We start from the raw sequence: 23,552 nt of genomic DNA, 5'->3' as shown, positions 1-23,552 counted from the left end.
TGTTTTTAGAAAAATCTTCCTAGGTATTCCCTTCAGGTTCAACTTTCAAAAGAACACCGGGGAGGTGAGTCACCAGGAAAGATGACTCAGGATCCAGTAACTTGTTTATTATATAATACTCTGGGAAGGAGATAGCAGCTACTTTACCACCCCCTGTTATATACCTTCTCAAAAATGCCCTGTGTTCTTTCAGCTGGTGATGATCTATCTTCTTTTCCAAAGAAAATATTTATGAGGTACTATAGAGAGAATTGTCCCATGTCTCTTTTATGAACTCAGTCTTTTATTCCAGATTGTCATAGGACCTTAGACATTTCCCCATTGGTATCAAATATGGGAAAACACTCATTTGTGGTTATGGAGTGGGAAATATGGAAGTGATGGATTATTCATAATTCTGAGTACTCACTAAAGATCATTGATGTTGCTCTGAGGAGATAAAGCCATGCTTAAGATTCTTGTTACAGGGAATTTGTTTTTATCCAGCAAAGATGATTTCTAAATCCAGGCCTCAGAATATATCATTTGTGTTCCATTATTGCACCCTGATAGTTTTGGAGCAGCTTCCTCTAGGATCCATTATTCAAATTCATTCTTGGTGGATGACATGGCAATGGTAAAATATTTAGGGATAATGATATTTATTAGAACTCCTATCTCCTCAAATAAGAACTATCAATAACTACTCAAATAAGAGCCAGTTAAAGAACTTGTGAGAACTTAGCCCGTTTGCAAGGTAAAAACTAACTCCTATGACTGAAGAAATAAAACTGTCCTTTTATAGAGATTTTATTCCATTTTTTAAATAGCAATTTCATTGTCTTAAATGGCTTTTGTTTATAATTCTAAAATGCATAACTTCACATACAGTTCTAGAATTAATTTTTAGCCAAAAATTTTGGATGAGAGAACTATGATATCAAGAAAATTTGTGGATATATTGAGTTATTTCCTGGTTATTTTATTTTGAGGTACAAGGACTCTGTTGTCTTCTATCAACTTCATATTTCCACAGTTATCTCATCCTTTATGTATTCAGTTTATGAAAATTTTGCCTAATTTTTATTTCTCTATTGAGGTGCCAGAGCTTTAGGGAGAAACAACTAGTATCATTATGAAAAAGTTATTTCGACTTCAAAGAGAGTATGGTGTGTCTCCATATTTGATTACTTCGACAATCCCACAAACCCATGCACACAGATATCTACATACCATTCCTTATTTTCCTTCCAACATCCAAGCAATTCAAACTGCGAATTAGGCAAGGTAAAGGAAGGAGTCTATGCAGGTCTTACCTCAGATCAAAAGGCGTAATGTAATGTTTGGGTCTATGTAGGTACTAGTGCATGAGATCACATGCACACATATAGAAACCTTCATAAAAACAAGGATGCCATTTATTGGTTTATTTAAAAGGCATTCTGATACTCAAAGGTATACTTTCCACACTAATATGTTTGCTGTAGTAAGAACTCTAACTTCCTTCCCTTTCATTCATTGGAATAACTTTATAGATAGGAACCCTTGAGCTTTTGTTACTCTTTAACCTGTAAAGAAATGTGATTCTCCCAGAAATTAGAACAGTGTTGTGGTGTTCTAGCCCTCTTCCTTCCACAAATAATTCAAGACTCCTCTAGCTTCTTTGCAAGGGATATTTAAGAGCTGACACGCCACTCCACATAAAGGAACAAGTTATGTGGTGCATGGCATGAAAAATGAACCGCATTTGAGTTTGGGTTTTTAGGGCACTGTTGATTCAAGCAAAATAAGCCTGCAGTCCAGCTGCAGCATGAGTTTTCTTGCTTTACCCTCTATAATATCGGCTGCCTCATCTAACAGTGACCCTTTTCAGGTCTTTCCAGGTACAAAATTTTAACTAAATCTTCGAGCTCTGTTCTGCACACGCGACTTGAGCACATCTGGCTGATCTGAGCTTCTCCTTCAGTGAATATCTTCCACTGGCCTAAAATGCAAACACAGAATGGCACAGAGATAATAAGAAGAGAACAGAACCAATTAGCTTTCCAACTAGTATACCCCATTATTACCCACTCATTAACTTACATACTCATGAGGGTATTTTAAGTGCAAATATTATATGGTTTCTGAAGTATTGTCTCCAAGTCACTTTTCAGGAGTAGACATGGACAATAGGTCATGAATTTTTCATTTCAACATATGAATTCAAGAATACTATATAACTGATTCTGCCAAAGTGAAACTTAGAAATTATGCTAGGAATTCCTATAGGATATTTACTATATATTTATAATTTTATTGGGGATGTAAATGATTTTGGCAGCTCACTGGGCACTTGATTAAATAAAGCATTTTGGAAACTAGCGCCTGATAGAGTCTTTAATTTAGGCTACTTGATTATTTACCATTCTTTATTCTAGAGACATTTTGTTAAAATTTACTCACCTGTAATTGTTACAATGCCTTCTTGCTGTCCTTATAGCCTTTTTAAACATCCCCTAAACTCATACCAGACCCCACGGCTCATATTCCCCGTGTGATCTATTTCTATGTCAGGTAAACACAGATGTTTCTCTTTTAGTCTGTCTGCCTGCTCATGTCTTTTCTATTCCCTGTTTTCTCCTCTCCCTCTGTGGAATGGTCCAGGCTTTCAAGTTGACCTTATTAACATTTTCGTTGCCCTTTCTCTTATGCTAATTCAATATACATTTTGGTGTGCACTCTGTCAAACTCTGCAAACCACTTTAAGTTTCTGGACTTTTAAAATATTTTTAAAGCCCTTCTTGGTCTTGGACTAAGTGCTGAAAGGAGGTAAAGTGACATACATTGATACACTATCAGTAACAGTAGGGCAAACCATAGTGCTTACATGAGGGTTATAAAAAGAAGAAAATATATAAAGGAAATTGCCATGGTGCACTGAGCCAGATCCATAGATACACTTTTTTTCTGAAATGTGAGATGTCAACCGTGTCGTGAAAAATTATGGATACATAGGTGACACTGAAAGCTCACAATCTGGGAAAGAGAGGTCAGGCCAATCCCTCTTTCTGCCTTAGTCATGCCTGCTGCTTCTATCCACGCCTCTACAACTCTCTGTTGACACACCAATCTGACCAAACTCCAGAGACAGCAGTATTTGGGCTGATATCACCAGCAATTTTTGGAGTGTGTTCAGGCACTCTCCTCCCTCATTCCCTTACTTCTGGGAGACCTGGAAGCTGAGAACATGCACACAAATGCTGCAGTATTAGTAATAGTGTTTTGAATTCCTGGATCATGTGGTCCCATTTGTGGCTGCCCAACAACTTCATGTTTGATGCTGTCATTGCCACAGGAATATACCAATATAGATACCCATGTGCAGTTAAGGTCACTAAAAGTTCATAAACAAATGAAAGAACAGCATGTGTAGCTAGAAACAAGAGCTTATTAAATCTTTGGCCAAAGTCTTAATGACCTCATTGGAGATACAATGATTTTTACAAATCAAATGTGCTTGTGGCTGTATTTCCCTTTTTAGTGTTTTTATTTTTTTATTTTTCTTTCTATTCTTTTTAAAAAATTGCTCTTACTTATCTGGAAACAAATGTCAACTATGTCAAGTATGTGATGCAAGTTCTTTAAATAAAGTAAATTTAGAAAGATAAATAAAATAGTTCTTGCCAAGAGGTGGCTGGGGCATGGGAGGAAAGCTGAGGACACTGGTGAAGTGGAAAGTGGTAAGAAATTGGTGTTGGAATATTGTATGTGTGAGGCTGATTCTAAAATATCCTGTAACTCCTTAATTCATCATGGTTCTGCTAAAAATGGATATAAAAATAAACCTGCCTACTTCTTCAAAGGCAACATATTATTTTACTGCTCTCATCATCTGTCCTGTCAAATAATTTTTATTTTTCCTCTTGTGATCATACATGTTATACAACTTGAGGAACCCCTAGTCCAAGTTCAGTTAAGTGCTTCATAACTCACAATGACCTTTGAACCACATACTTTGGTCTAGTCACATGAGAATGTGATCCCCTTTCTTAAAGTCTGGATTTCTCTGTTCATTCTTCCTTAAGATTCTTCATTTTCTTTTATTCTCTCTGATACAATGGAATGATTTAAAAAAAAAAGAATGGCTAGAGAAGGAACTGGCTTTTACAATAGCCACAATTTCTTTCAGGAGTTGAGATGTGCATTATATAAAAGACCAGGATTATTCTTTGTCTCCTGGGGGCCATGTAGGATCATCTTGTTACCTACTTTCTGTAGCACACATTTTGTTACACATCCCATCTCTTTTATGCTACATACCCTTCAATCATAATTATTACAGAAAAAATAATCTTTAAAGTCCCCTGAGTGTCTAGCACTCTTAGTTGTTCGAATTATCTGCCAAAACATGTTCTCTGAAATTAGTCATTTCAAAATTCACAGATTGGTCTTGACAAGCTAGTTGTGCTTCATATATTCCTCAGTCATATGTAGGTATTCCAAACTCCTTAATTTGAATTATTCTGCTGCTCAGTTTTAATGGTCACCTTCACAACCAATAATAAACTAATATTCTCTTTACACAGAACTTTAAAGGTATTAATTTTGACAGAGTCCACTTAAAGTACGGAAGTTAAAAATACTCTTTTGGCTTATAACTTTTTTTGGGGGGGTAAGTTGGGTCACACTGGGATCCATCCGGTGTTGGCCAGGTGCAAGGGAAATGCCCTATCACTGTGCAATTGCTCCGCTCCCTGGTCTATAACTACTTATTCTCCAGTTTTCCATTGCTTAATGATTCTACTATTCAAGCATTAAATAGTAAAACTATTACAATATAAGTCACTTTTTTTCAAATCCATTTCTATTTAATAAGGACCTTTATTTCTTTTAGATTTGATTTTTTAACTAATATTTTATTTAAACACCTTGGTTACAAATATGATTGTGGTTGGGTTTCAGTCATGGACACCACCCATCACCAGTGCAACATTCCCATCACAAATGTCCCAAATATCCTTCCTCCTCACCCCGCCCCCACTTGTACTCTAGACAGGCTTTCTATTTCTCTCATACATTCTCATTGTTAGGATAGTTCACAATGTAGTTATTTCTCTAACTAAACTCATCACTCTTTGTGGTGATGTTCATGAAGTGGGCTGTAACTTTCAACCCTCCTGTCTTTTGTCTCTGAAAATTATTGCAAGAAAGTCTTTTATTTTTCTTAAAACCCATAGATGAGTGAGACTATTCTGCATCTCCCTCTCTCCCTCTGACTTATTTCACTCAGCATGATAGATTCCATGTATATTTATGTATAGGAAAATTTCATGACTTCATCTCTCCTGATGGCTGCATAATATTCCATTGTGTATATGTACCACAGTTTCTTTAGCCATTTGTCTGTTGAAGGGCATCTTGGTTGTTTCCAGAGTCTTGCTATGGTAAATAGTGCTGCGATGAATATAGGTGTAAGGAAGGGGTTTTTGTACTGTATTTTTGTGTTCCTAGGGTATATTCCTAGCAGTGGTATAGCTGGATCGTATGGGAGCTCGATTCCCAGTTTTTGGAGGAATCTCCATATCGCTTTCCATAGAGGTTGAACTAGACAGTATTCCCACCAGCAGTGGACAAGAGTTCCTTTCTCTCCACATCCCCGCCAACACTGCTTGTTCTCATTCTTTGTGATGTGTGCCAATCTCTGGGGTGTGAGGTGGTATCTCATAGTTGTTTTGATTTGCATCTCCCTGATGATTAGTGATGTGGACCTTGATTATTTAAGTTCAGAGGTGTCCTATACAGCAACATCACCTCCCTAGTCTAACCTACTTAACACAATAGAACAACATTCTAGTAGAGACTCACTGACTCTCTTATTGAAAGTTCTCATTTCTCACTGCACACAGTAACTACCTTTCTTGTTCTAAACCATATAAGCTCCATCATTCATCATTTTCAAAAACCTCCATGGCATGGATACGGTGGGAATAAGGGTAGATAATATGTGTACCTTTTCCCTGTCTCTAAGTTTTACCGAAATAAACAGCATTTGAAACGTTAAAAAATAAACAAAAAAACTAAATTTTCCCTCCCCTGAACATTTCTAACTATAACCCTAGAAGTCTCCAGATACTCCTAAGTATTGTCCTGGTGACCACTAAACATGGTTTGGTGTGGTTCCTTGCAACCGAAGGCCTGAACAACAAAGAATTTCCAGACAAATATTGAATTCACAAGTATTGAAATGTTTGGGCAGCTGGCTCAATATTGCCAGTATGGCCTCCATTGCCTGAGCAGTTCCCCCACACAGAAAAAGAGAACCAATTCCACTGGGGTTTTGATTTTGAGATCAAGTACAACTTCACTACAAGACATACTGGGCTTTCAGAATTTTCTCCTCATCTAATCAGGTTATTTAAAAAATACATTTCTGTAACAAAATACCAGCTTTCTGGAGCACCATTTCTGTATCACTAAACAGTTGTTCTTCAGCAATTTCTAGAGCTACTGCCTTATATATTAATTTTCACTGGATTCTTCCAGGCTACTACTTAACTCCAATTCTTTTCTTTTTTTGGGGGGGGAGGGGTCACACCCGGCAGCGCTCAGGTGTTACTCCTGGCCCTATGCTCAGAAATTGCCCCTGGCAGGCTCAGGGGACCATATGGGATGCCGGGATTTGAGCCACTGTCCATCTGCATGCAAGGCAAATGCGCTACCTCCATGCTATCTCTCCAGCCCCTCCAATTCTTTTCATCTTCCAGAGAATCATATGTGGGCTTTCTAATTGCTCCTCCACCACACCCAATGACTCACACCTACACCTCTTGTTTGCTCCCATTTTCAGTCTTCTATCAGTCTATGGACTTATTTCATGACCTGTTATTCAGTTACACCATTCACTTTCAAAACACACTTCTTCCATAAAATCTCTCTCAACTAAGCCTACTTGGTTTTCTTTATTTTTTGAACTGACCTGGTCCATTCTCTTGAACACTAAGGTACGTAAAATCTCAGAACTCTACAATTTGTAGTAAAGGCATTTTCATATTCTGTCTTGCCTGTCAGACTTCACAGTGAATCGAAATTTTGTGTTCTTTACTCCATTTAATTGCTTCCTACACCCTAGTTTATAGACTCCATCTAGGTTAGAAAGGGTGAGGGGTGCAAGTGTGCTACATCTGAAATTGCATTCCACCATGATCAAGTTTTTTAGTTCATATCCAGACATCTTATTCCCTATTGAATTACCCAAAGAACAGCTAGAATATCCTCTCATGGAGATATTTAATACTATCACCGTTCTTTAGACATACCAAGGCACTTTTTCTTGTTCTATACTGCAACTGAAGTGTTATTTTTTCAGTATTAGATCAAAAGAGAGGTATCACTTACTCAGTGTTGTCCTGGTCACCAGCTTGAAATGATGCAGCTCCTCAAACATCCTCTTGGAGATCTTCTCAACATGGAAGTGCTGGAGGATGCCTGGAACCAAGCAATAGTGGTATAGGTGATCAGGCACTCACTATCTGGAACTACAAACTCCTTTTTCTGCATGGGTTAACTGTATCATCTCATTACTGGTGTTTAAGCGTAGAGAGCTGCACTGTACAATGTGCTTACCAAGGAACTTGGATAGTTCAAGGATTATAATGGACTCCATTTTTTTCCTTGATTCACATATCTTCCCCTCATTGTCCAGACAATGGAGATAAGGGAGAAAATGCTGCTGACTATAAACCCTCCTCTGAGAAAAAGACACATGGAATCAAGCATGGGTGCTTTGTGAAGTTTCTGGGTTTTTTTGGGGGGGAGTTGTTTGTTTGTTTGTTTGTTTTAGTTTTTGGGTCACACCCGGTGATGCTCAGGGGTTACTCATGGCTATGCACAAAGAAATCGCTATTGGCTTGGTGGAACATATGGGACGCTGGGGGTTGGGGGCTCTAACCGTGATCAGTCCTAGGCTAGCCTGGGCAAGGCAGATAGATGCCTTAACCCTTGTGCTACTGCACCGGCCCCTTTGTGGAGTTTTAGAGGCCAAGAACAGTATTAGAAATTTTTCTCTTGCCCCAAATCTGGTTAGAATGTGTCTCTGCCAAACTACTGGTCTTTCCTCCTGGCTAAGCAATGGTAGCCAGCAGTAAAATTGTAGTCAGGTTATTTGAATAAAGGGAGAAGCCATTTTTCCTGAACTGGCTGGCAAGCATAGTTTCCTTTGGGACATATTCATAGCTCCTTTATCTTTACCTTACTAACATGGGATCATGAAAAGTAAGGCAACACCCATTGTCTTAACTTTGTTGGAGCATCTAATAGCATAACACATAAATAACTGAAAAACTGTTTTGCTGTTAAAAAGCAATATGTCACCTTCCCACTTCAAAAATCCTCAGATGTCTATAAGGAATATTGTGTTGAAGCCTAGGGTTTTCATCACTATGATCAAGAGGTTCTTTAGATATATAACACTAGAAAGTTCAAAAAAAAAACAACCACACAGGGAACCGGAGAGATAGCACAGTGGTAGGGCATTTGCCTTGTATGCGGCCAACTCAGAATGGATCAGGGTTCGATTCCTAGCATTTCATATGGTCCCCTGAGCTTGCCAGGAGTTAATTATGAGCACAGAGCCAGGAGTAACCCCTGAGCACCACCGGGTGTAGCCCCCCCCCCATAAAACAACAACAACAACCATACACCCTCTGAAGTGAAATAGTGACTTCCCAGCTACACAGGGAAGCCAACAGATCTGTACTTAGTTCTAGCTAAACAGTTACACAAAACCAAGGGAGTTGGAAATGGAAAATCAACATTCCTGGGCCTATAACAAAAATAAACATAGATGTGAAATGTGTAGCCTAGCATATTTTTAAAGGGATGGGGAAGAACTATTTATTTCAAGCAAGACTGCTATTAAAAGGAAGAGAAAAAGCCCCTACATACTAAAGGAATTGTTTCTTAAAGTATGACACTCGTGTCACACCATTAGAAGAGCTTGGTTATTGATTACAAGGAGGGAGATTTGGGACATGGGTGATGGGAATGTTGCAATGGTGATGGGTGGTGTTCCTTTTATGACTGAAACCCAAACACAATCATGTATGTAATCAAGGTGTTTAAATAAAAAAAATTATAAGCCAAAAAAAAGAAAGAAAATGTATAGATCATACCCAAGGACTACTGAACTAATGTTTTGGGATGGGGCCATGTAACTTTACTTTTAAGCCATTTCTTTGGTTGATGCTGAAAAACACTAAAACTTGAAATTTTTTTTGTGTGTGCATGTGTTTTCTTTTTGGGTCACACCCGGCAGTGCTCAGGGTTTTTTCCTGGCTCCAGGCTCAGCAATTGCTCCTGGCAGGCACAGGGGACCATATGGGACAAGGGGACTTGAACCAATGACCTCCTGCATGAAAGGCAAACACCTTATCTCCATGCTATCTCTCCAGCACCAAAATTTCTTAATCTTATGTAGAAATGAGTAGAAAAATGATACACATTATTTTCTATCAAAATTTCACCTCCACAACAGAATTTCTAGAAAATTTGACAGGAGTCTTACACCCCTGGAATTATTTGAAGAGGAATAAGGTCACAATAAACAGAATGCTCTAATAATCAAAATGAATAACTAGAAAAGGAATTGGATAGGAACACTGATATTGTTGCTTGGGTGAGACAACAATTACCTTGGGGAAGACAAGATATTTCAACTTGGTCTTACAATGCTTGCTCTTCAAGGCAGTGATTTTCCTTTTAAAACATATCTTATTTGTCTTAGTATTTCTTTGCTTGCCTATCTATTTCTGGAGCAGCCTGTATTCTCTCTTCTCCTCTCTCCCTCTTACATCTTTCTAAATAAAACAATTTCTATTCACAAAAAATTTTTGTTTTATTGTGATGTAAATTTCATGATGAAAGATACTTAGATACACCAAGAATGAGTAGATTTTTGTATTTGCTGAAATACTTATTGGAAATAAGTGTAGTCTACAGTTTGAATACCTTGATGCACATTTTAAAAGAAATACTTGAAGAAAAAACAAATATGTCCAGAACAATTAGTAAGAATCTCTGGAGACTGGCCCATTCAGGAGACTGGCCCACTCATTTGGTATTGAAAATCCTCTCTCAGAAGCCATCTTGGGCCATGGTGTTACCAGCTGCCTGATAGTGGATTCCCTCAGCGTTCCTGCTGGTGGTCCTGCCTGCCTCAGAGGTGGGTCGGGAAGTACACACACTGATTCCTGCTGATTTCTGCCAGGAGTCAGAAGGGCGCAGAAGCCATCTTGGGCCATGGTGTTTCTAGCCGCCTGAGACTGGATTTCATCAGCTTTCCTGCCAGCGATCCTGCCTACTACAGAGATATCTTGGCTGGCTCTGCCGTCCTGCTGTAACTTGGATGACCCTGAGGGCTTGAAGGGAACTCTTTGCTTTGCTTGTCTGTCTTCCCTGAATACTTGAAGCTCTCATCAGAGGCCTAGGAAGCGCATCCCTAAAAAAAAAAAACTCTCCTCTAGAGGCTGCAGAAGAGCGTGGCCAATCCTCTTCGTGGCCACGCACTCTTTTTAACTAATAACCCACACCACAACACACAGAAAAAATCACACTACAAGCTTGACAATGGGGAAACCGAACAGGCAAACAGCATGCACAGAGAATGAAGATGATAGTTCGGATGACCTAAAACATTCCAATCATCTGATTAACCTCTCATATAAGGAACTTTAAATAGCAATATGGAAGATGTTTGTAGAACTCAGAGAAAGCATAGATCAATCTGAACAGTAGACAAAGACAGAAATCAGAAAATTCCAAACTGAAATAACAGATCTGAAAAACATGGTAGCTCAACTGAAAACCTCAACAGATGGCCTCGCCAGCTGGGTAACAGCAGATGAGGAGAGAATCGGAGTATTGGATGATGAGATGCAGAAAAACTCAACACAACAGAAGAAACTGGAAAGGAACCTTAAGACAAATGATCAGGCAATGGAAAAAGTACTCAAGGAATATGAACAGATGAAAATAGAAATCTTTGATAACCTCAACAGAAAAAACATAAGAATCATTGGAGTTCCAGAGGCCCAGGTAGGAGATCCCCAGGAAGAATCAACTGTTAAAGACATCATCAGAGAGTTACTCCGAGAGTTAAAGACTACATGCAATCAAATCCTGCATGCCCAAAGGGTACCAGCTAAAAGAGACCCGAAGGAAAACACCCAAGACACATCCTTGTTACAATGACAAATCCCACAGATAGCAATAGAATACTGAAAGCAGCAAGATCAAAAATGAAAATTACATTCAAAGGAGGATCCCTAAGACTTACAGCAGACATGTCACAAGAAACTCTCAAGGCCAGAAGACAGTGGTAGGAGATTGTGACAAGATTGAATGAAATGAATGCCTCACCAAGAATACAGCACCCAGCCCGACTCACATTCAGGTTTGAAGGAAGGATACATAGCTTCATGGATAAACAACAGCTCAGAAACTTCACAGATTAAAAACCAGCCTTAAAGGAAAAACTGACAGGTCTACTCTAAGACAAGAGAGACCAACAAACACAGAAAACTGATCCACAAAGATGACATTAAATCCTATGAGAATCATGTCCCTCAATGTCAATAGACTAAATTCACCAATTAAAAGACACAGAGTGGCAAAATGGGTCAAAAAGATGAATCCGACCTTCTGCTGCCTACAAGAAACATACCTGAATAATCAGAACAAACACAGACTCAAAATTAAAGGCTGGAGGAAAATCATTCAAGCAAACAGCACCCTTAAAAAAGCTGGGGTGGCATACTAATATCTGATGACACCAACTTTATACTCAGAAAAGTGGTAAGGGACAAAGATGGACACTATGTACTAATCATGGTATATGTGCAACAGGAAGAAATCAGACTATTAATCATATATGAACCCAATGAGAGACCGGAAAATTATCTAATACTGTTACTGACAAATCTGAAAGAAGAAATCAATAATAACACAATAATTGTGGGAGACCTCAACACGGCCCTGTTAACACTTGATAGGTCAACCAGACTGAAACCCAACAAAAACATACTAGCCCTGAAAAGAGAAATGGAAGAAAAAGGACTAGTAGACCTATATAGGACACTCCACCCCAAAAAACCTGGATACACATTCTTCTCTAATGATATGGGTCATTCTCAGGATAGACCACGTGCTGACACATAAAAAATACCTTCATAAAATCAAGTGGACAGAAATCTTGCAGGCTACCTTTGCTGACTACAAGGCTCTGAAGTTAGATGTGAATTACACAGGGACACAGAAGAAAACTTTAACAACTGAAAATTAAACACCCTGCTACTGAACAACTAGTGGGTACGGGATTAAATCAAAAAGGAAATCAAAACTTTCCTGGAAATAAATAATAATGAAGACACAAACTGCCAGAACCTATGGGACACAGCAAAAGCGGTCCTGAGAGGAAAATTTATAGCTTTGCAAGCACACCTCAGGAAGGAACAAGGGGCATACCTGAATAACTTAATGGCGCAGCTCACAAAATTAGAAAATGCCCAACAAAAGGAACCAAAAATAGGGAGACAGAAGGAAATAACAAAGCTGAAAGTAGAACTCAATGAAGAGGAAAACCAAAAATCAATCTGAAAGATCAACGAAAGCAGAAGTTGGTTCTTTGAAACAATAAACAAGTTTGATAGACCATTGGCAAAATTCACACTTGTATTAGGAATGAAAGGGGGAGATCACGACAGACATTTTAGAGATCCAAAAGGGTAATCAGAGACTACTTTGAGAAACTTCATAATACTAAACATGAGAACCTAAATGAAATGGATAAATTCCTGGAAAGTTATAATCTTCATGGTTAAGTAAGGAGGATGTAGCATATCTAAACACCCCCATCACTATGTAGGAAATTGAAGCTGAAATCAAACATCTGCCTAAAAAAGAAAAGCCCAGGCCCAGATGGATTAACTAATGAATTCTTTCAAACCTTTCAAGAGGAATTACTCCCAATCCTACCCAGGTTCTTCTATGAAATTGAAAAAAACAGGAACACTCCCAAACAGCTTTTATGGAGCCAACATTACCTTTGTATCAAAACCAGATAGAGATGCTTCCAAAAAAGAAAATTACAGACCAATATCCCTGATGAATGCAGATGAAAAGATCTTCAACATAATCCTGGCAAATAGGATCCAATGCATCATCAAGAAGTTCATACACTATGACCAAGTAGGTTTCATCCCAGAATGCAAGGATGGTTTAACATCCGTAAATCTATCAACATCATACACAACATCAATAACAAGAAAAATAAAAACCACATGATCATATCAATAGACACAGAGAAAATATTTATAAGGTCCAATACTCATATTCATAAAAACTCTCAGCAAGATGGGAATAAAAAGGAACCTTTCTCAATCTAGTTAAAGCCATTTATCACAAGCCAATGACAAATATTATCCTCAATTGAGAAAAAATAAAAGCCTTTCCTCTAAATTCTGGTACAAGACAAGTCTGTCCACTCTCATCACTCCACTTCAACATAGTACTGGAAGTTCTTGCTATAGCGATCAGGCAAGAAAAAGATATCAAGGGAATCCAGATAGGAAAGGAAGAAGTCAAGCTCTCACTGTTTGCAGATGACATGATACTCTACTTAGAAAACCCTAAAGACTCTACCAAAAAGCTTCTAGAAACAATAGACTCATACAGCAAGGTGGTTGGCTACAAAATTAACACACAGAAATCAATGGCCTTTTTATACATCAATAATGATAGGGAAGAGATGACGTCAAGAAGCAATCCTATTCACATTAGTGCCACATAAACTCAAATATCTTGGGATCAACTTGACCAAAGACGTGAAGGACCTATAAAAAGAAAACAATAAATTCCTTCTCCAAGAAATAATAGAGGACACACAGAAATGAAAACACAATTCCTGCTCATGGATTAGCAGGATTAACATCATTAATATGGCAATACTCCACAAAGCGTTGTACAGATTTAATGCGATGGATCAAACAGTTATGAAGTTCATCTGGAACAATAAACACCCTCAAATAGCTAAAGCACTCCTAGGGAAAAGGAAAATGGGAGGCATTACTTTCCCCAACTTTAAACTGTACTACAAAGCAATAGTTGTCAAAACAGCATGGTATTAAAATAAAGACAGACCCTCAGAGCAGTGGAATAGGCTTGAGTTCTCAAACAATGGTCCCCAGACATACAATAACCTAATCTTTGACAAAGGAGCAAGAAATACTAAGTGGAGCAGGGAAAACCTCTTCAACAAGTAGTGGTGGCAGAACTGGTTAGCCACTTGCAAAAAAGCGAACATAGACCCACCAGTTAACATCATATACGAAAGTAAAATCTAAATGGATTAAAAACCTTGATATCAGACCTGATACCATAAGGTATAGAGAACAACTCGTAGTTAAAACACTCCATGACAGTGAGACTAAAGGCATCTTCAAGGAGGAAACTGCACTTTCCAAACAAGTGGAAGCAGAGATAAACAGCTCAGAACATAATAAGCTGAGGAGCTTCTGCACTGAAAAGAAATAGTGCCCAGGATACAAGAACCACCCACCGTGTGGGAGAAACTATTCACCCAATATCCATCAGATAAGGGGCTAATCTCCAAAATATACAGGGAACTGACAGATCTTTACAAAAAAAAAACAAACAAACATCTAATTCCATCAAAAAATGGGGAGGAGAAATGAACAGTACACTTTGATTAAAAAAATACAAATGGCCGAAAGGTAGATGAAAAAATGCTCCTCATCACTTATCATTAGGGAGATTCAAATCAAAACAATGATGAGATATCATCTCACACCACAGAGATTGGCACACATCACAAAGAATGAGAACAATCAGTGCTGGCGGGGATGTAGAGAGAAAGGAACTCTTATCCACTGCTGGTGGGAATGCCGTCTAGTCCAACCTCTATGGAAAGCGATATGGAGATTCCTCCAAAATCTGGAAATTGAGCTCCCATTCGATCCAGCTATTCCACTCCTAGGGATACACCCTAGGAACACAAGAATAAAATACAAAAACCCCTTCCTCTCACCTATATTTATTGCAGCACTATTCACAATAGCCAGGCTCTGGAAACAACCAAGATGCCCTTCAACAGACAAATGGCTAAAGAAACTGTGGTACATATACACAATGGAATATTATGCAGCCATCAGGAGAGATGAAGTCATGAGATTTTCCTATACATGGATGTACATGGAATCTATCATGCTGAGTGAAATAAGTCACAGGGAGAGAGAGACACAGAATAGTCTCACTCATCTATGGGTTGTAAGAAAAATGAAAGTCAGTTTTGCAACCATCCTGAGACAATGAGAGGAGGGCTGGAACTTCCAGCTCACTTTATAAAGCTCACCACAAAGAGTGGTGATTGCAGTTATAGAAATAACTACACTGAGAACTACCATAATGTGAATGAATGAGGGAACTGGAAAGCCTATCTAGAGTACAGGTGGTAGTGGGGTGGGATGGAGGGAGATTTGGCACATTGGTGGTGGGAATGTTGCACTGTTGAAGTGGAAGGGTGTTCTTTACATGACTGAAACCTAATCACAATCATATTTGTATTCAAGATGTTTAAATAAAAAAGTTAAAAAAAAAGAAAAAAGAAAATCCTCTCTCAATAAATTCTGCTTGAGTCAAATTTGAGAACCTCTTCTCCAGCCCTTAGTGGTATGAGAAAAGCACAAAAATCTATGTGTCCATACAGTTTAGCCTAAGTGAGGGATTCATAAAAGTTTTCGACATGTGACTCTATTGTCTAAGAAATATTTACACAGTCCCAGATACATAGGTATATGATATTAATACAAATCAAACAATTACCAGTGATAAATTATAAATAAATGTTTTTTAAAACTTTACAACCAAGCTTAACAAGCTAGGAGTATAGTTAAAACTCAAGGTCATTATAAGCATGTTATTAGAACTCAAATTATGGTAAGGCTAAAACCAAACTTTTACGAAATGCATCATTCTTTTTGACCCACTGTACCTCTTACAAAAGTTCATGATAAATTAATTTTGTCTTACCCTTTCGAATAGTCCAAACGTGGACCTCTACCTGAGATGGTTTCTCGTTTCCTAGTGCTATCTTTCTGGTTGTCTCTCCATCTTCCAAGAACACGGACTCATACACCGGCATAGTTTCTTCTCCACAAAAGAAGCCTTTGCTGTCAAAGCTTTGACCTGGAAGCTCTTCTGGAATTAAGAAACAAGTATAGTTTTGTCACAGCTACAAGCCATTTAAGTTTTTCACTTTTCCTACCACCTCACACTTATCAAAATATATAATTAATAAGGGCATTCTTACAGAGATGGAAATTCCACCCATGTTTTCTGGCTCATATTACACTGGTTTTACAGCAGAATTGATCATAATTTTAAGCCCATGTAATGACAAATTTTTTTTGCAGTGCTGCACTGGATCCACCCACAGCCACTTGAAGTGTGGACCTTCATGAAGAATGTGGTCAGGTCTGAATCTCTTGGACACATGAGAGGATAGAGTTTTTCCTGCTGAGTCAAGTGCTAGGTCAGTGCTAACAACAGAGGTCCAGGAATTGGACTGAGAGAAACCCTTGATTAATTCCCTGACATCATTTAAGTATAGTAGAAAACATTTATGATACTCATTTATGTGCGTATACTTTCCCAAAGATTTATCCAAATTGGCTTGACATCTCTGAATATTCTTTGATTTGTTTATAAAGGGAACAATAATACCGGATCAGCACCAGTGCCAAAAAGCTAGATGTCAGATTAGTCATATATATGCTATGCCAATTGAATGGTTGGGAAATACAAAAATTAATCAGGTCCCTCAACTATGGATCATTTAAAGTATAAAATAAATTTCTGTATTTCAGCTCTCTGGCTGAAAATTCCATTCTTGTTTCACTCCCATTATTCTCTACCTTCCCTTTTATTCAGCTTCTTATAAAATAGTTTCTTTTATTTGGCTATGAAGTTATTTTATGAGCCTTCTAACCAGCAACCTCCTTCTAATCAGGAGCAAAAAGAGAAGACTGAAGACTAAAGATTATGTGCAGAAGTCATCTATGAAAAAGGACTGATGAAATCAATGAGTATTGAGTGACTTGATCTATGATACAAATTAGGAAACCACTATTAGCCAAGTCTCCCAACTCTCACCACCATTTTGGCACTTTAAGGAGAAAATCTTAATGATTCTAGGTTGGGTTACTCAATTTGTATGGAGTCCTAAATTATGACTTTATTTTTTCAGTTATTTAACAACTCAATGGGACAGTCTTTTGAGTAATGGGTAATTAAGAGATGTATCCATACCCAAAAATGTTTTGAGAGTGGCCCCAAAGCAAAATACTTTTGTTTTCTGCCACATAAATTTTAGGATGCTGTTATCAGAACCTGTATCAAAAACCTTTAGTTCTCCATGTCTCTTAAAGAGTAATCTTCCACTACCATTCCTTCCATTCCGGGAACTTACTTGATTCATCAGTGACTAAGCCTGGCTGATATTTGAAAATACAAAATAAATTAACAAATAAAATTAGTTTTGAAATTATGAGCTAAGAATTATGAACACATTTTTAATAAGGAACTGAGATCAAAATTTATTCTACATCTTCCAACACAAGGTTCTTCGTGATCACTTTATGTTCACATGTTATTATTTCTTGCCAGGGAAGCATACTATCCTGACTTCTTTCCTGACTAGTCCAGTTTTCACTGAGACCACTGCTGTCTTAACTCTCTATAAAGAAGAAATAGAAAAATTACTCTTCCAGGAGTAATGATGAAGATAAAAGATATGCAAGGTCCAAGTCAAGTATATGGTTGAAGTTTTAGCAAGGTTATTCTGTGGCATAATCCAAAAGGAATGTAATTCTGGGAATACCAGGTGGTGTGATGGGGATGGAGATGGAGATGAAAGTGGAAGGCATTTAAACCATTCATAAACCTAGAAATAACCACTGAATTGAAAGGCAAGGCCAACCTCTGTGAGAACAAAATGAAAAGAAAGGGAGAGAGAAAATTTACATCCTTAATTTTGGCCCTAAACTATTCTTTGGAAGAGCCCTAAATACTTTTAATAATGAATAGTTTGACTGGGTGAATATTATGCAGCTGTCAGGAGAGATGAAGTCATGAAATTTTCCTATACATGGATGTACACGGAATCTATTATGCTGAGTGAAATAAGTCAGAGAGAGAGAGAAAAATGCAGAATGGTCTCACTCATCTATGGGTTTTAAGAAAAATGAAAGACATTCTTGCAATAATAATTTTCAGACACAAAAGAGAAAAGAGCTGGAAGTTCCAGCTCACCGCAGGAAGCTCACCACAAAGAGTGATGAGTTTAGTTAGAGAAATAGCTACATTCTGAACTGTCCTAATAATGAGAATGTATGAGGGAAATGGAAAGCCTTTCTAGACTACAGGCGGGGGTCGGGTGGGGAGGAGGGAGATTTGGGACATTGGTGATGGGAATGTTGCACTGGTGATGGGTGATGTTCTTTACATGACTGAAACCCAAACACAATCATGTATGTAATCAAGGTGTTTAAAAAATATTAAAAACAAGTTTGACTGGGTCATCAGTAAGTTTTATTAATCTATTTTTTTCTTATCAAAATAATTGAGTTAACTATTCCTCTTTCCATCAATCTTTTTCCATCCTCACTCTTTTATTTCTTTCCTTCTGTGTTCTGTGTTGTTTTCTAAGAATTCAACAATATAATGATATTTCTCAGAGAAATCTTTCCTGACTGTTCTTTCAAAATAGTCTCTTTTCCCTGTCCCATTCTATTTGTGTTTTTAATTTTTTCTTCTCAGTACTCTTCACAACCAAAAGATCTTTTGTGCTGTGTTCATTGCTTTTATTCTCCCACTAGAATGAGAACAAGCAGGTCAAGTACATCTTAACTGCACATCTTTCTATCCTCAGTGCCCAGAACAGGATCTTGCACATAATACATGTTTCTGTTAAATGCATGAATGAGTGCATGTACCAGAAACTCTGGTTGCTGAATATCTGAATTTTATACTCTGGCTTATCTGAATAATGATTCTATAGACACTCTTACTATGGAGAGATTCAATATAAAGGCATACATGTATAACTCCTTGAGAGACAAATAAAAAGAATATACCACATTCTCCTTCCATGTTAATACGTTCTCTAGGATTAAGACTTAAGCACAATGGGAAAATAAGAATAGTTACTCTTTTAGGGAAAAAGGCTTCATCAACCAGACTCTTTAATGGTAATCTTCAGCATAGATTTCCTGTTTGTTTTGTTTTTGTTTTTGTTTTCGGTCACACCTGGTGCTGGGGGATGGAACTGTGGTCCATGCTAAGCTAGCACAGGCAAGACAGATGCCTTATGCCCTGTGCCACTGATCCGGCCCCAGTTCTACAGTGTAGTTTTTAAGATAATAATTTTTATTGTTTTTAATTAAAATTAATAATGGCATTTTAAAATTTTTAGAAAATAGGATAAGATGAGGGACAAAACAATTTCTTCTAATCCAGTCACCTATTTCCCCATGTTTATAGTTTGCCATATGCTCTTTCAGCCCTCACTTTTTAGTTTAATCTTACACCTTCCTTTTTAAACACAAGAAGTGGAATCATGATATACTTCTTGTTTTGTAATTTATTCTGTACAGTTAAAAGATACACTGCAAATATAATCTTTTTTGGACTACACTCAGTGACATTCAGGGGTTATTCCTGGCTATACACTCAAAAATCGCTCCTGGCTTGGGGGGCCATATGAGATGCCTGGAGATCGAACTGCAGATCGTGTTGGGTCTGCCACGTGCAAGGCAAATGCCCTACTGCTTGCACCACTGCTCTGGCTCCAATTTTGTGCTTTTAAGTCTGGGAGTACAGTGATTCTTGTTTGGATTTTATTGGGGATCATACTTGGCTGTGCTCAGAGCTTACTCCTGGAACTGAGATCAGAGATGACTCATGATATTGCTTAGGGATCATCTGAGGTACTAGGGATAGCACCAATGTTAGTCACCTACAAGTCAAGTGCCATAACCATTTTCTATTTTTGACACTTGTATAGTGATTTTAATGGATTTACAATACAATATATATATTAATTTTCTAACCAGTTCCATTTAACAAACATTAGCAACCCAAGAGTTCAATTGTTTCAAAGGTAATATTTATTCTTCATTGTGTTTTCATATTTTTAAGTTTTATTTATATGATTCACCTGTATTAATAAAGTCCGAAGTACACAAAAGAGACATTAGAATATTTGAGAATATATATCATACTTTGGATAGTATGGAAAACCAATTTAATTCTATTGGAAATTATTGTGTTGTAATGGTTATATGAATAAAGGCATTAATCCCTTCACAAAAAAACTTTGATAAATTATTCCAAAGTAGTCTTAAAAAGTTTGAGGGTCCTGTAAAATTACAATTTGGAGTTCATAACATACTAGCAAATCTGGTCAACCTATGTCCATATTATCTTTAGAATATGCTCTGTCTCTCTCTCTCCCCTCAAATGAGTAACTTTCCTTATCAGTTTCAATGCCTAGGTCTCTCCTCCAACATTTCTCAACCTTTGACACCTGCAGACCAGCATTAACAGAAGCCTACCAGCATACTTCCATGGACTAGCATTTATAGCTAAGGCAGTAGACCAAAGTTTTCTATCTTTATATCCTTATGGACTGATTATCAATGAACACTTTTCGACTCTATATCAGATAGCTCTTGCCCTTCCTATTCATACCTGCTCCTGTTACTCTGGAAGATGAGGCTCATTTTACATGAAAAAGATTCTATTTATGCAATAAATGGTCATTTCCCTACTTTCGTGTGCATTGTAATCACCTGCCGGGGTTTCAAACTCCCAGCCCGTGGGCCGTTTGCGGCCCTCCGTACATCATTTTGTGGCCCTGCCCTAGAGGAATCTTTTTTTTTGTTTTGTTTTGTTTTGTTTTAGTTGTTTGGGTCACACCCTACAATGTTCAAGGCTTACTACTGACTTGGCACTCAAGGATCACCCCGACTTTGCGTCCTGCGGCCCCCAGGTAAATTGAGTTTGAGACCCCTGATAGAGAATACTGTTTAAAATCAGATTTTGATATGGTAGGTCTGGAGTAGTCATCTGAGCATCTGTATTTCTAACTGAGGTGCTACTAATGGTCAAACATTTTAGTGAGTAGTAAGACAGTAAATTACTCTAGGTTCTCCTTCTGTAGTTCCCAAATATGCTTTACACCCTAGTATCATCTGTATTCCCTTTAAAATATTCAAAGCATATATTCCACCTCACATCAATTCAGTTCTAGTTTCTGAGGATATGAACCAGGAATTTTAGAGATATTCTAGGTGATCAGGAAAATTTAGTGTGCATAAAATTTGGGAACAACTGCTAAAGGGATAAGTAAAAAGACATGTTCTAAGTTCACATTTGCATAATATATAATAATATAATATAAATAATATAAGAAATTATACTGAGTGGAATAATTTAGATCTTACTCTATATTAAAATTTGTTTTTTTTTTTCCTATGCAGCTGCCTGGTTCAAATGCTATAGAGAACAGTATGAAGAGTTCTCAGTAAACTCAAAATTGAGCTGCCATATGACTCAGCAACCCTCTCTTGGGTATCTATTCCCAGGATAGAAAGACATTCACCCAAATGTATGTATGTATGCCCCTATTTATTGTAGCACTCAGTACAATAGCCACGACTTGGTATCAACCTAAATGTCCAACAACAGATGAAGAGGTGGTACATAGACACAATGGAGTACTACATATAAATAAGAAATAATGAAATCATGCAATTTGCAGCTTTGTGTATGGAACTAAAAGATATTATGTTAAATGAACTAAGCCAGAAAAAGATAAATACAGAATGATAGAACTTATATGTGGTCTTTAGAATATATACCATATATACATATAATACTCCATGAAGAAACTCAAGGTCTAAATGATCGATATTCTGAAAACCATAAGTGCCAGCGTTTAGCGAGGAGAAGTGATCAAATCAAGTGGAAAGGAGAAACACAAAGTCTCTGCTATCTTTTTTACCACAAAGGAACCTGCTACAATAGAAACAGCTGTTTAGATCAAACGGGTGTTCAATCAATCTCTCACTATAAGGTCTATAATAATCTTCTAATGCTTTTATCCACAGAACCAGGTGCAGACTAATATTGAATGCCAGGGACTTTCGCTGCAGTGCTCACTATCAGTATGTCTTAGTGCCTTAATTTGATTATGCATAAAATAACTTTTCAACTTCTTCGTCCACAGAGGCTCTTGGAGATACAGGTTGAATACCCGAATTTCACAATTTGGTTCTCATTTTAGTAATTTCCTCATTGTTAGAATTTTACAGTTGGAATGGAGCTAAGAGAAAAACTAAACTTTTCATTGTATAGATGTGACTAAGGAAGTCCAGAGCACAATGATCACATTTCCAACGCTGACTTTGACTAGAACCAACATTTAGTTTCCTTTTTACTCTGCTTAATTAATTTTCAATCCTGGCTCAAAAAGGAAATAGATATGATAATGCTGATAAATCAGAGATATAAATAAAAATACTTCTAGTTCTCTTAATAATCATGGTAATGCAAATTATATATTATTTCAAAAACAATGTATAAGTTTGGTGTTTGGATATGGCATGTCCCCAGACTTTTTTTGTGTACTACTTTCTTTTATGTTACCAACCATCTAATCGTCCCTTCAATAGAGGAAAAATAGTTTGTTATTAGGCGAACTCTTATCATTACAATTATATGGCAGGTTGATTATGTTTATTAATCTCAATTAACATGAAGGATTACCATGGGGAAATGTCTGGAGGAAACTCAAAGAACAAGAACCAGACTCAATCCCTGGTATTAAATGGTGCACTGAGTACTGTGGGGAGTGACACCTGAGCACTGATCTGGGAGCAGTTCCTAAGCACCACATGGTATGAACCCAGAACAAACACAGACAAGGTGGGGATTTTAGTCAACCAAAGACAGGGCCTCCATTGAACACACCTTTTGCCTTTTTACCTGGACACACCTTGCAGCACTTTCCATCTATTTTCTGAGGATACTTGCAGGGGTAGCGATTGGGACAGTGAATTTTCTTACACTCCTGCTTGGTGGCATTGCAAGTGCACAGCACACACTCAACAATGCCAAATGCCCGGAGGTTTGGATGCCAGGACTCTCCATGAGAATAGGTTTTTCCATTGGAAACACAAACTGGAAGAGAACAAAGGGCCACAAATTAAAGACGAGGGAGCTCACATGGGCCCCCGTGCTCAAAACTCAATTCCTAAGCCCCTTTGGGAATGTTCCATTCTTTTCTTAATAAATAGCCATGAACTAGAGATGTCAACCTAAAACATAGCTTAGACCTTTTCTACTATCAGAAACTGTTCAGGTTCTTATCAGTGACTACTGTATGCTCTCAAATGTTTGAACATATTAGTTCCTCAGTTAAAGTTTAATTGTCCATTGGGTAAAAGTATAAAGCAGAG

The 23,552-nt window shown here is 37.7% G+C and overlaps 1 protein-coding gene across 5 annotated transcripts in view; it reads right to left on the bottom strand.

Annotated features, from left to right (window-relative positions):
- Window positions 1-1,832: 1,832 nt before the first annotated feature.
- CHRDL1 (chordin like 1) overlaps window positions 1,833-23,552 on the bottom strand; it is a 174,195-nt gene continuing 152,475 nt past the window's right edge. For 3 of the 5 annotated variants that reach the window (XM_049767595.1, XM_049767596.1, XM_049767599.1), the window contains 4 exons: window positions 23,065-23,274; window positions 16,063-16,230; window positions 7,357-7,446; window positions 1,833-1,963 (listed from right to left, as the gene is read on the bottom strand). In XM_049767595.1, coding sequence (XP_049623552.1) covers window positions 1,833-1,963; window positions 7,357-7,446; window positions 16,063-16,230; window positions 23,065-23,274 — 599 coding nt within the window. The remainder of the gene's footprint in view (window positions 1,964-7,356; window positions 7,447-16,062; window positions 16,231-23,064; window positions 23,275-23,552) is intronic. The other 2 variants (XM_049767598.1, XM_049767597.1) reach the window with 2 other exon arrangements.

Source organism: Suncus etruscus, chromosome X (assembly GCF_024139225.1).
Source record: "Suncus etruscus isolate mSunEtr1 chromosome X, mSunEtr1.pri.cur, whole genome shotgun sequence".
Lineage (NCBI taxonomy): Eukaryota > Metazoa > Chordata > Mammalia > Eulipotyphla > Soricidae > Suncus > Suncus etruscus.
The sequence above is the reverse complement of the archived record's forward strand: the minus strand, read 5'-3'. Positions and strand labels throughout refer to the sequence as shown.